The following is a 13,516-nucleotide window of genomic DNA, read 5'->3' as shown; positions in this document are numbered from 1 at the left end:
AATAGATATAAGGTTGTGCATGTTGATAAACATTTGAGTTGCCAATGGGGTCTAGTTCAGTGGTAAATGACCTTAATTGACATATCACTGATCTTAGATTCAAATCTCATGACACCTTAACAATGTATATGAGAATACTCTCCTTTCTCTTTCTAACTTTGAGAAGAAAAAAAAAGACAAACATTTAAGTCGCTAGCAGATATAAATAGTAATTTTAATAAGTCTACAATAACGATCAATGAGACCAATTTGTATGGAAGTTGTTGGGGAAGCATTAATTACCATGTGCATCGTAAAATGAAATGAAAATAGAAAATAGAAATTCAAGTGCGTCTATGCTTACTCAGTTGAAATTGAAAAAAAAAAAGAAAAAAAAAAGAAATTACTCATGTGAATATTTGACATTATTAAATATAAAAAATTTATAACTTGCAAAAGGTATCTTGTCCACGAAGAAAGGCAAGAAAACGACGCTGTTTTGACTTTTCAGCGCGTTTTTTTCGTTTCGCACATCAAAAAGCTTTAACCGGATCAAAATTTTCATTTCGGATCTTTTGTTTTTCACAGGCGAAATTACAAAAACGATAACAAGGAATTTCGCACTCATTGCCCGTCCAATCACGTTGCTCATTGGCCAATTAACAGCACCGCAAGCAAGAATTAATTAAGTAATTAAATTAAGCATTATTTTAATCACTAATCAAAACAACCCACCCAGCGCACGCCACGTGGATTGTTCATACGTACAGGCTGGACCACTCCCATAATAAAATTGAGATACGAAGCTTAATCCGTAATTAATTAAATTAGTTATTTAACCACTTTAACTAATAAATTAATTAATTAAGCGAACGCATCGTCGTTTCCCTTTTTATCGCTTTCTATTTGGACCCCCCTATCCACCTCTCTTCTTACCACCAGTCTTAATTCCCGGAGACAAACAAAGCCCAATTCCGAGGAGTTCAAATTTAAATCCGCAGCTAGAAAAATAAAAAAAAAGAGAGAAAAATTGGAATTTTAAATTCTTGAGAATTTGAAAAAATCTCTGGGTTCTGAAAATTTTGAGATAAACACCATGTTCTGACCCCGGAATTGGGAAATAAAATCCCCAGACTGGGTCTGTTTGGGGAGGATTGATCGATTTCCCAAATGGGTATTTGCACCTCCAAACCCTCCCCAAACTCTCACACTTCATCTCCCAAATCCGATTCTCCACAGACTAAGGAAAGCTCTGTTAAGCAACCGGACGCCCCCGCCAATGGCGAAAACCCTAGAGATGACAAGCCTGAAGCGGAGAACGTCAAGAAGTCGCCGTTTTTCCCATTCTACAGTCCGAGCCCGGCGCACTACTTCTTCTCCAAGAAGTCTCCGGCGAGATCTCCGGCGAATGTGAGCTCCAACTCGACGCCCAAGCGGTTCTTCAAGCGGCCGTTCCCACCGCCGTCTCCGGCGAAGCATATAAGGGCGGTTCTGTTGAGGAGGCATGGTTCCGTGAAGCCGAATGAGGCAGCGATACCGGAGGGGAGCGAGGCTGAGGCTGCGACGGGGCTCGATAAGAGCTTTGGGTTCTCCAAGCATTTTGGGAACAAGTATGAGCTTGGTGAAGAGGTTGGGAGAGGGCATTTTGGGTACACTTGCAAAGCTACGTTTAAGAAGGGCGAGCTCAAGGGCCAACAGGCCGCTGTCAAAGTCATCCCCAAAGCCAAGGTTTGCAATTTCTCAGTTTGACTGAGTTTACTAATCAATTGACTTCTGAATTAGTGGGTTTTGCGGATTCTGGGGATGATCAGTTGTCTTTGTGATTGATATGGATCCTTAAAACGTTTCGTTGGCATTGTTTGAATTGGATCTGTTGGCGGACGCATGATTTACAGGAAACACAGAAACGATTTTGGTTTTTGTAATTGTTTTACTTTCCAGAAAGAAGAGATGCATATTTTATCTGCGAAAATAATTTTTGTGATATGGCGAAGTTGACATTTAGTCCTGATAATTTCCTTGGCGGTCTAACTATGAAGTGGTGATACGATTTACTTTGTCTGTAGATTTGCTAGTTTTATCTTCTTCTGGAAACAGGTTATGTTCTAGTCAGATTGCTGCAGCCTGTCTCATTTTGTTGTTTTGACAGTTGGCTTTATTCTAGTACCTTTCTACGCTTTGTTTTCTGCTATTTGTCTGGGTTTTTAAAATTCGTATTGTATTGGTGTTGTCTTATTTGGTGATTTTGTTTTATGTTTTTGACGTTAGATGACTACTGCTATTGCCATTGAGGATGTGAGAAGGGAGGTGAAGATATTGAAAGCTTTGACCGGACATAACAATCTAGTAAAATTCCATGATGCTTTTGAAGACCATGATAATGTCTACATAGTAATGGAGTAAGTCCTGATCACTGCATTTTTTTGGACTCATGTGTTTCTGTAAACTTGTCTTGACCTTCTTTCTTATGGATTTCTTAACTTCAATTGTTGTACTTTTCAGATTATGTGAAGGAGGGGAGCTCTTAGATAGGATACTTGCAAGGTATTTCTTCTGGTGCCTATTTGATTTGAATGCACGTGTCTTGAAGTTGTTATGTTTTGGTTGTTCTTGATGGACTGGGAAATAAGAAAGTCATGGGAAAAAATGTTGGTAATTCAACAGCAACTGGTGCCCTATCATATTAAGGATATTCTAATTCCTTTCTTCAGGGGTGGGAAATACACGGAGGATGATGCAAGGACTGTCATGGTACAAATATTAAATGTTGTTGCGTTTTGCCACCTTCAAGGCGTGGTACATCGGGATCTTAAACCTGAGGTAGGATATATGTCCTCTGGAGTTGTAACTTGCATTCATTTCATAACTGCATTTTTTCTTCAAGCATTTAGTTGTTGTTTGTAACTTGCATTCATTTCACGTTCATGTATACTCATCTAAGTGTATCTTGTTCAGAATTTTCTGTTTTCGTCAAAGGATGAGGATTCACAGTTGAAGGCTATAGACTTTGGCTTGTCAGATTTTGTCAAACCAGGTTGGTTGACAGTTCTTCAATCAGTGCATGCTCTTTTAGTAGCTATAAAAATTTGGCAATGGTTTCTTATGGTTTGATTATATTTGCAGATGAAAGGCTTAATGACATTGTTGGTAGTGCATACTACGTAGCCCCTGAAGTTCTACATAGATCTTATGCTACTGAGGCTGATGTCTGGAGCGTAGGCGTGATTGCATACATTCTTTTGTGTGGCAGCCGTCCATTTTGGGCTCGAACTGAGTCCGGCATCTTTCGGGCTGTTCTAAAAGCTGATCCAAGTTTTGATGAACCACCTTGGCCATCTCTGTCTGCAGAGGCAAGAGATTTTGTCAAGCGCCTATTAAATAAAGATCCACGGAAAAGAATGACTGCTGCTCAAGCCCTAAGTGAGTGCCTTATCCACTCTAAAAAATGCTTTGGCATGACTATTTTCAAACTGTTACTCACTACTTTCTATTACAGGTCATCCCTGGCTTAAAAACTCTAATGAGGTTAAAGTTCCTCTGGATATATTAATATTCAAACTCATGAAGGTTTATATGCGTTCATCAGCTCTCCGAAAAGCTGCTTTAAGGGTGTGTATATGATGCCATTTTCAATTGATATTATAAACTAATATTGTTCTGGTGACTTTTAGAGGTTAACATTCCATCAAATTTTCTTGCCGTCCTATTCTCCATCAGTTTTGCTTGCTTATTTTTATATCCTCATTTTTTGGTAATTTCTAGTGGCTTATTTACTTCTCTCAACATTGGCATTTTGCAGTCGCTTTCCAAAACATTGACTGTGGACGAGCTTTCTTATTTGAAGGAGCAGTTTGCACTATTGGAACCAAATAAAAATGGCACAATAAGCTTAGAAAATATTAAAACGGTTGGTTTCCTTCAGAATATATTTACTTATTTAAACTCAAATCTCTAGTTAGGCATGCTTCTGAACTCCTCCATGTTGTCAGGCGTTGATGAAAAATGCTACTGATGCAATGAAGGAGGCACGAATTGCTGATTTTCTAGCATCGGTAGGGGCTTTGGCTATTGTAATGGATGTTACAGTTTATTACACTTTATATTTTCCTAATTCTTACCGGAACATTATATTTTTTCTCTTTTGCAGCTTAATGCATTGCAATACAGAAGGATGGATTTTGAGGAATTTTGTACAGCTTCACTAAGTGTCCACCAACTTGAGGCACTTGATCGATGGGAGCAACATGCTCGTTGTGCCTATGAGCTGTTTGAGAAGGATGGCAACAGGGCTATTGTTATTGAGGAACTGGCATCGGTATGAGTGCATGCATTAATAATTTGCGCTTTTCTTTTTGCCCCCTCCCTCGTAGTAAATAGTTGTGAGCTTTAAAGGAACATTAAATTTTCCATCGTAGTGCAAAGTTTTCTGTCCAGATTGGTTATAGAATATAAGTGAAGCTAGAAGTAAATATGTTCATATGCATGAATTCACACTGATCCTTAACAATGTTGCAGGAACTTGGCCTCAGCCCTTCCGTCCCAGTTCATGCAGTTCTTCACGATTGGATTAGGCACACTGATGGAAAGCTTAGTTTCCTTGGATTTGTCAAATTGTTGCATGGGGTTTCTAGCCGAACTGTACCAAAAGCTCAATGAAAGGTTTGATAAGATTCAAGAAGTATAGGCTGCCCACATAAAACCATGGCTTTAGATCTGGTTGAGAATTTCCTGGACCCAATATGACCAATATGAATCATTTGATTAAGCTTGGGCTTGTAAACACTCGGGGCTGGAATAACAACCCGGTATGTGTGCGAGTGGAAGCTCAGTCGTGTTTTTTTCCACTGTAAATCTGTAGTTTTAGTATAGTGTGTTTAGTTGCAGATTAGAATAGCCCTCAACTGGTTTATTAGACGATTACACTTCATGTTTCTGACATTAGACTGGCGGGACATGCCCACAATTATGTTGTAGCATCTCTTTCCTCTTAATACTATTTGCGCAGCATTTTATCTTCTTGTTTTTATACAGATCAGCATTGTACTTTCTTTAACTTCTGTCAGTTGACGCTCCTCCAAATCGCACATTGTCGCCTATGATTATCGTAACCAAAAGTTTAGTAACACCAATAGAAATGTAAAATAAATGTTATAGTTAGCATTCCCGCTAAGATGGGCAGCTGTCAACCGGTAATGCAAGTGGGTCTCACAATGCTTTAACAGATAACGACTGCCCACCCATGGAACTCCAATAGAAATCTGAACCATGGAAATGAAACAGCTTAAACAAGGCAAAGACCTGTCTGAATTTGACTAGTAGAAGAGCAATGTCGTTTCGCTTTTTTATTTTTTATAAATATCAAGTTGTAGTTTGGCTTACCCAAGGGACTTCCCGCTAAATTTCTATGAACGGATTGGGATAAAGGAAAGGATGCATTCATATGATTGGGCCGCAAGGCCCACAACGCGTTGAATTGCCTAAAAAGTGACAGCATGGTTTCCAATGTAGCAAAAGGCCTTCTTGTGGGTCCAGCGGTTATTATATCAAAATCCCCATTTTACCCTAACCTAAAACAGAGATTTTTTTATTTTTTTTCAAAGTAAAATTTTGTATCTGAACCGAATGTCTGAATTTGTTTTTTGGCGTTGTGTTGGATGACATGGCCGGCAGGGAAGGTACGCGCGCTTTTATTTGCATCTCTTCGTCTTCTGAAGAAGAAGAAGACGACGACAGCGACCAAGTAGAAGACAGCGGCACAGAAGAAGAAGAAGATGATGGCGACGATGAAGACGACGAAGGTGACGACTATGATGATGAGCAAATTGAGGAGGCCGATGACGAGGCTCTCTCCAACAAAGTGATCCGCTCTCTCAAAGGTTCTTCTTTTTTTCTTTTTTCGTTGAGAATTTTTTTTTTTTTTGGAGTTTTCTATTTCCACTCGCATTTCTCTGTCTCCAATGTCGATGCTTCTTTTAACTGCCGATAATTCGAAATGATGCTTTTGATTTCGGAAGTTGAGTATCAGAGTTGAGTTTTCTTTGATTATTGATTAGGTCTTGATTAAGGACCTTAAACCCTGATTAACGTAAAACTAACAGCGAGGTTTTTTGTTTTTGTTGTTTATTGTGTTTGGCAGAAGGGAGTGATTTGGATTCTTTAAATCTCAAAGAGTGCAAAGCATATTTGCGGAGGAACGGCCTTAGAATATCTGGAACCAAATCTGTTTGTATACAAAGAATCGAAGAGCACCAGAGGTGAGTTGTTCTTTGAATTTTGAGTCCTTGTTCATTTTTCTCTGTTGTTTGTAGACACTGACTTAATTTTTATATATATTTATTTTGATTGAATGATTTGCTCACTCTCATATTAGATTGAAAGATGGAAATGGTGAAGCACTTTACCCTAAATCATCCTTTGTAGTTAATTGTACAGGTTAATGTCTTTCTTTACTTCATATGCATTTGTTCACTCACCGGTGTTGTATCAATTTGTGCTTAAAGTTTACAGTTCATTGCAGGTGATGTCTGCAAGGGAGATGTCGTGCTCTTCACCCAGAAAGTTTATGAGAAGTATCCAGACATATCCCATGTCTTTTTATTGCATAGTTTTATTATGTGATGTTCTGTGTGGCACCCTCAATTCTTTCGTTGTTGTGAGGGTGTTTGATTTCAAACAGATTTGATAAAGTGACAAGGCACGGAAGGATTCTAGGGAAGAGAACTGTTGCTGGCAGGGTTGTCAAAGAAAGCTATGGTGCAGCCAAACAACAACATACTTTTACGGTAAGCCTGAGGGTTTATGTGTTCTTCTGGTAGTAAGTTTAACTTGGTGTGGCCTATACATGTTGGCAGTTGACAATATTTTAGGTTCATATATAAAAGTTTAAGAGAATCGCGATAGAGAGATGATAATTTACATTTACATAACCTGTTGTTAGTAGCTATTTAGTGATTCTTCTAACTGATCCATGTTCCCGATGTGCAAGGTTGAAGTGCTGTGGAGCAGGGGAATAAAGAAGCTGTGCCCTCTATTTCCTTTGCTTGTGAAGGGTCGTAATCTCTATAGATTGAGAACCTTTAGACAGGTAGCTGTGCATGTGATGTTCTTTTTTTTTGAAAAGAAAAAAATTAACTGGAATGCCCTATTAAGATATTGGTTTGTTTGCATGTTTTCTTTTCAACCATTTAGCGCTGGAGTAATGAAGCTGAAAGATCAAAAGTGCTTGCTGAGAAGCACAGACGAGGTGAAGCAGCAAGACGTGTCAGAGCAATGAAAAAATCGAAGAAATCAGCTGCAAATGGAGGTATTTGGAGGGAACGGAGCCATTTACTTGCATGTTACTTCTTTTGCAATATAATTCTTACTTTTACTCCAGATGCAAGAGAGATTGTTTGTGTATTTCATTCTTTTAGATGAAGAGTTTACCATCTTGATTATCTATTATATGATCAGGTGTGAAACGTCAGAAGCAATCACATTTTACCAGACCAAATCAAATTAGGAAAAACAATGAATCAGAAAAGGGAAAGCATTTGGATAGACTCCAAAAAAGGACATCCCATGGATCTTTCTGTCAACATCGAGCAGCCCTACCATCAAAACAGCTGACTTTGCAACCAAGTGCAATGAGTAAAGCCTCTCAATGTTTTAGTAGGCATCAGAATCCAGCTTGCTTTAATATTGATAGAGTTCCAGCTCTTCATTCACAGGCTGTCCCTCAAATACCTCTCCAATCTCAACTAGAATTTCAACACAGGAGTGCACCTTTCCAGTCTTTTAGTCATGCCATGAACTCGAATTCAACCATGTTGAGATATCCTGTAACAACTAATGTTGATACACTTATTGCACCTGCCTCACAATTTCAGAGGTTCCGTAACAGCAGTTATAGCCACAATGGTTATGTACTTCCTGGCCACAATCTTGAAAATTGGGATCATTTACCAGGTGTGAATTTTGGCAGGCGATTTCATCCCTATAGTTCAGGAGCTGACACAAATGGACAGATGAGGTATAGAGATTGCTCTGTTCTGTAGTATATTATGTTATTACTGGACCTCTGTATGCTGACTTATTTCTTCTCATTGGGATACTACAGGAAGGGACAGAGATGACGTGTGCACCTATTCCATTCCCAATTTATGGAATAAGTTTCAAGTCGCAGCATTTCATTCGGTATCTCCTTTTCCTTTTGATGATGATCTGTTCATACCCACACTGCTAGTTTGAAGTTTGAAACTACAACTACATCCTTTTGTGGACATAATCATTAGGGATTCACTATGTATATATGTCAAGAATGTTTGTCAAAGTTCAATCCATATGTGTTTTTATATAAATAACTGGTACAGTTATTTCATTGATGTATATATGTACCTATCTATCTGTGCTCAGTTTTTTAAATTAACCAGAAGTTCTGGCTTTGCCATCATGCTCAAGCTGCAGGCTGCAGGCTGCAAAGCCTTTCCTTGTTAAAAGTTTTCAGGCAAAAGAAATGAATGCGTAGTCTGTTGTTTTCCTTGCCTTCCTCTCAGTTGCAAATCATATATTGTCCGTAATTTCCTCTGGTATTCCAAATTACTTTAAGTGAGTTATTCCTCCTGTTTCAGTTCATGTTGTGGGTTCTTAAACTCAACATTCTAAAGTTTGCTGAGTGAAAACCACGGCACTTGCCAATGGGTTCCTACCACAATGGTGGTGGCTTCCCCCTCCCCCACATGGCACCCCAGTTTGAACCCGATCGAATTCTAATGTTAAACAAAAAAACAAAAAAACCACGGCATATGATATATAATATGTGCGACTTTTGTGTGGTCATAAGGAGGCAATTTCAAAGATAAAGTTAACACCTAGGTCACAATCACATTGTATCTATAAGTTAATTTAGTTTTATGCTTTTCTTGTTTTTCAAAATTTGGAAAAAACCGCTCGATGAATTTGAATGAAAATGGTTTCTTAATCATAGTTGTGAGAATTTCTATTGCTAGATTGAAATTATTGTTCTTTTTCATTGTGGTTGGTAGAGATGGCATCAATAAAGCATGAGACCAGCTTGAGTGGTTGTGTTGCGGACTTGCTTTGGCGTCTTTTCTGACGGAGGTGGTGATGGTATTAATTGTTGAGAATTGTAGCTTTGATATAATTTAGCCTCACATTGCAGGTAGCTCCAATATAAAATAAATGCTTCCGAAGCTAATAGCTATTAGGTCTCTTATCCCCCCTGCCAAGGGTAGTTGGGTAAAGTCCGTACTTTGGTATAAATGTAAAAGTTGTGCTAGTGTTAATGCGAGTATCAACCGTCGATGAATGTGAACGTCATTTATCTACGGCTAATAGTTTGCTTTCGTCTTAATAGAATACGATGACAAAAGAAAAAATTGGAATTGGAGAGAGAGGGGAGAAATAGAAGGGAAGGTCACTTGTTCTGATAAGGTGTCGTGGAGTCTCGAGTATCAAGAGAGTGAAGGGAGGTTGCTGTAATGAACTTTTAGGATGGGACTTACAGAGTTGTATGTGTCTTGCTCTCATTTCATTTATGTCATATCCCTAGACGTCCCTTGTCCCCACTCCCTACAGCTACTAGTTGGGCAGGGAGGGAACCTTGGTTGCATCATCCAAGTAACTTTAATCGCTTGCGGGTCCGTTGAATGACGGCTCTTTTTTAAGAACACTATTGTACATTACATTACTCACAAACAAGGCTAAATTCAGTTGTTACTGTATGGTGGATTGCGAGTTTGCATGCATCAACGGTAAGAAATCATCTCTGCATCTCTGCATGTATTGTATGAGGATTGTTATGCTATCATCAAATCTTATTCTTTAAGTTTGTGATGAGAAACTTTAGCAAAAAGTTAGTAGTCATAGTACAATACTCTCTTTTTTTTTTCTTTTGCCTTAAAGAAAATATTCCAAAACTTTGTGTGTCCTGAATCGAAACACGAAGTCCTAATATTATCCATGCAAACCCTGTAGGCCTCCTCCTACTCTTTTCTATTCCAGGCCTTTACAACCCTCAGTCAGAGGAAACTAGATCCTTCATCTTTGCCACACAAAATGGAAAATGTTGCATCGAGCCGACATCAGATTCACAATCAATTTAAAACATCATTTAATTAAATTATTAGAGTCACACAAACCTCATCTTTTTAAAATCACATTAACTGAAAATAACTATTACACAAAAAATATATATATATATATATATAACACTATTTACACAGTAAAAACTCAACACAACCACCTTTATTAAAAAGGTGGTACACATTGTATTATAAAAACTTATTTTGGGTTTTGATTTGGCAAGTGGGGGAAGTAAACAGAAAAGTGGCAGTAGTGTAAATTACAAATGCAGCAGAGAAATGGTGGCCCGACCACACCCATCTTTTAATCTGGGCCCTCAGTTCCACACCACTTGGGGAGATAGATTGGAACCTCTGCCAGCAAGAGGTGGCTCCTCCCCGAGTTGTCCCTAGCGCAAGGGCAAGTGGCTCTCGCAAACTGGCTTCATGGAATCATGGTGTCTTCAACTCTTTCTAAAGTAAGTAAAGCAAAGAGGAAATATAAAGAATTTTAAGCATATATATATAAATAATGATCACCATGATTATGTGGAGCCAATTGCATATTATTGATATTATTAATTGGCTTCTAACAGAATCTGGGTGGGTGAGAGGGACGGAGGTCGATCTCTTGGGTCCAAGCACTCCGGTCTTGGACGTGCAACTGCCAGTAGGTTTGAGCCACCGCGTCCGGGTCCATTGACCCGTCCCCGAACGACGTCGTCCTCAGCGAAGCGGTCGACGAGGACGATTGACCCCCTCTAGGTTGGCCAATCACCCCGCCGATGATAACATGCGCTATGTGTACACCCAGCGGTTGAAACTCCATGGACAGGCACTGTGACAGTGCTCTCAACGCAAATTTTCCACAGCCTAATAACCTCGCATGTCACGTGTTGTTAACATCAGGCATAAATTTCTTCGGCCACGGTAAGAAATTAAACTTTGAAAATCAATATGTTGAAGTAGTTGTACTTACAGAGCTCAGAGTAGCCAGCAATGCCATTGAGTGAAGCTGAACACCCTGTAAACAAAATCGTCCCTTTTCCTCTTTCCACCATTCCCGGAAGAACCTTCAATTAATTAATCCCATATGTTTAACATAGATGTTAATTTTATTACCAAATAATTTTGTCAGACTGTGAATATGAACCGTTAAATTAAGTTAGTTCTTACTTTTATGGTCTAATATAAATTTTCAGATCAGTTTATATTGCTTTTCTGTGAATCTGAACTATTGATTACGTCACTATGTTCGTACCTGTTGAGCACAGTGAAAGGCTCCGACAGAAGAGACGGCAAGGGACTTCTCGAAAGAGTCGAGGCGGATGTCGGTGAAGTGGGTGGGGTGCCAATTGGAGGGCTGCTGGCAGGCATTGTAGACCAGCACCTCCACAAAACCCAAAGACAAAACCCCTTCAAATGCCTCCCTCACGCTTCTAGACTCGGAGCAGTCGATCCGTATGGCGAAAACCTGGGCTTTTTCTTCCCTAGCGATCTCGTCCGCGAATTTCGAGAGTCTCCCGAGATCGCGGGCTAGAATAGCGACGGTATAGCCTTCGTGGGCGAACTTTCGGGCGATGGAGCGGCCCAGCTTCGGCCCAACGCCCACGATGGCGGCTATACCTCGCTGAGGAGCGGAGTTTGCTATGCCTCTCATCATCACTATAGCTTTAGGGTAGGAGAAGGAAGTGGAAATATGGTGGTGGGATATGTAAGAGTAGCGTGGCTTGGAAAGGGCTAGGATCTGCTACTTGACGCCTCAGTCCTTGCCTCTTTTCTGAGGCATAGTATTGTTGGCCCCGTCCTTTATAGCCCAAGTCTCTAATTATGGTTCTGTGCCTATAAAGCTTAATTAGTACGATTATACAAGATTAACGGAAAAAATTATATGCAAGAAAAAAGTTTATGAGATTTTAGGGCACGATTAATTGTAAGAACTTGTGTTAGCGTTTGGCATGTAGGTTTATGGTGTTTTACGAGACTCAGCTGGCTGGCTGTACAAAAAGCTTGCAGCAATTTTACATCCGTCTGTCCCTTGTTAATCTCTGCATTCGTGTTCATAATATGTCCACTCATTTTGGGCTCGTACGGGTTTCTGTTTGAAGAAAAACTTTGTATTTTATCCTGAAACAATTGAGTTTGGTTTGATCCTTAGTTGATCTTTCTCATAAACAGTTTAAACTTTTTACTTATGCAATTGAAGTTAATGTGGAATATATATGTTCAGTTACCAATTAAATTCAAACTATATATTAAATTAGACAATTAAGACCGTTTGAGCTTAAGCTTGAGTTAGTTTTAATCCTCGAAATTAGTGCAGACTCAAAGTTGGACCTATATTTAAAGACCCCTTCAAAAAAAGGAGTTAAAACCATGAAGTTCAATTGGGAAAAACACATTCGAGTCAAAGTTTGAGTTAAGCAAACTCAAGCTTGACAAATTTGATTCTAGAAGAGCTTGAATACCCTAGATACTCATTTGCATGCACCTCATCTAATTGTACCTAAACTAAAAATTTATCTTCTCAATCATTAATTTAGACGTCCATGTTTACGAATAATCACACCGCCTTTTATTAAACAAATGCAGATATATAAATTCTTTGCTAATTATGCAACTAGAGGAGAAAAGAAAGAAGAAGAAAAAAAAAAACCTGGCTTTCAGATAAGGACTCCAGCTACTCTCTTTTTTTCCTTAGGGGAGAAAGGAGGAGGAAGATGCATCAAGATACCACGTACTCAAACCCAAAAAAGAGAAGAAAAAAAGAAAAGAAAAACGAAAAATCCGAAGAAGATACATGAGGATACTCTCTTCAATTCAATCATTAACATGGGGACCGTACGAGGGCGAGACCCTACTTAGCTTTTAGAATCTGTAAGCCTCAGTGCCTGTGAATGATGGATCGATGGCCCACTTTTTCCCAGTTGTACAATCTTTTGTCAATGGATTCTCCTTCGCTGATTTGATACAGTTTTTGATGATCTTCCTTTTCGGCTTTTTACAATATGAATTCATCAACTCCTCCAACCCCAAAATATATAAATATATGTTTGCTTGATATATAATAATTTCATATATATATATATACATATGTGTGTGTGTATGCGCGCATCATGCATGGGAATAGTCATTTTCATAATAATCCTTACATGCAAAATATCAGAGTGTTGTCATTTTCCTCATATTCTATCAAAGCATCAATATTCTCTTAGCAGCATGCTAAGAAAATCCTCCAAGTGATATGTATGGAGGGGAGTGTATAGAGATGAAGACAAGCAGAGTTTTGATGTAGCTCCAATTAAGAATTCAAGTTGTATGGCCCCTTCCCTTTGTCTGTCAAACACTTGGGGTTGTGGATAAATATATGTGGATTGGAATTTGGAGGCAAAGAAAAGGGAGCTGCTATCTTGAATTAAATGACTTCACATGTTTTTTGTCACAGATGGTGGTGGTGGCAATCATGAGGATTTGTT

At 39.0% G+C, this 13,516-nt stretch overlaps 3 protein-coding genes across 3 annotated transcripts; 2 read left to right on the top strand and 1 right to left on the bottom strand.

The window, feature by feature from the left end:
- On the top strand, nucleotides 814–5,005 carry LOC18771497 (CDPK-related kinase 5). The gene is made up of 11 exons (XM_007204531.2): nucleotides 814–1,707; nucleotides 2,248–2,378; nucleotides 2,482–2,523; nucleotides 2,691–2,799; nucleotides 2,935–3,013; nucleotides 3,103–3,399; nucleotides 3,476–3,588; nucleotides 3,779–3,886; nucleotides 3,969–4,031; nucleotides 4,127–4,294; nucleotides 4,495–5,005. Exons 1-11 carry the CDS (start codon nucleotides 1,150–1,152, stop codon nucleotides 4,633–4,635), a joined length of 1,809 nt encoding a protein of 602 aa, XP_007204593.1. The 5' UTR covers nucleotides 814–1,149; the 3' UTR covers nucleotides 4,636–5,005.
- LOC18771523 (zinc finger CCCH domain-containing protein 62) lies at nucleotides 5,492–8,362 on the top strand. The gene is made up of 9 exons (XM_007204423.2): nucleotides 5,492–5,855; nucleotides 6,116–6,233; nucleotides 6,350–6,411; nucleotides 6,497–6,548; nucleotides 6,656–6,761; nucleotides 6,965–7,063; nucleotides 7,168–7,282; nucleotides 7,432–7,990; nucleotides 8,078–8,362. The coding sequence occupies exons 1-9, from the start codon at nucleotides 5,639–5,641 to the stop codon at nucleotides 8,091–8,093; spliced, it is 1,344 nt and encodes a 447-aa protein (XP_007204485.2). The 5' UTR covers nucleotides 5,492–5,638; the 3' UTR covers nucleotides 8,094–8,362.
- Nucleotides 10,125–12,132, bottom strand: LOC18771321 (3-ketodihydrosphingosine reductase). The gene is made up of 3 exons (XM_007204449.2): nucleotides 11,302–12,132; nucleotides 11,020–11,113; nucleotides 10,125–10,913 (listed from the first exon to the last, which is right to left on the bottom strand). Exons 1-3 carry the CDS (start codon nucleotides 11,701–11,703, stop codon nucleotides 10,630–10,632), a joined length of 780 nt encoding a protein of 259 aa, XP_007204511.2. The 5' UTR covers nucleotides 11,704–12,132; the 3' UTR covers nucleotides 10,125–10,629.

The sequence above is a fragment of the Prunus persica genome, chromosome G7 (assembly GCF_000346465.2).
Source record: "Prunus persica cultivar Lovell chromosome G7, Prunus_persica_NCBIv2, whole genome shotgun sequence".
Classification (NCBI taxonomy): Eukaryota; Viridiplantae; Streptophyta; class Magnoliopsida; order Rosales; family Rosaceae; genus Prunus; species Prunus persica.
Note: the sequence above shows the minus strand (reverse complement) of the source record. Positions and strands in the feature narration are given on the sequence as shown.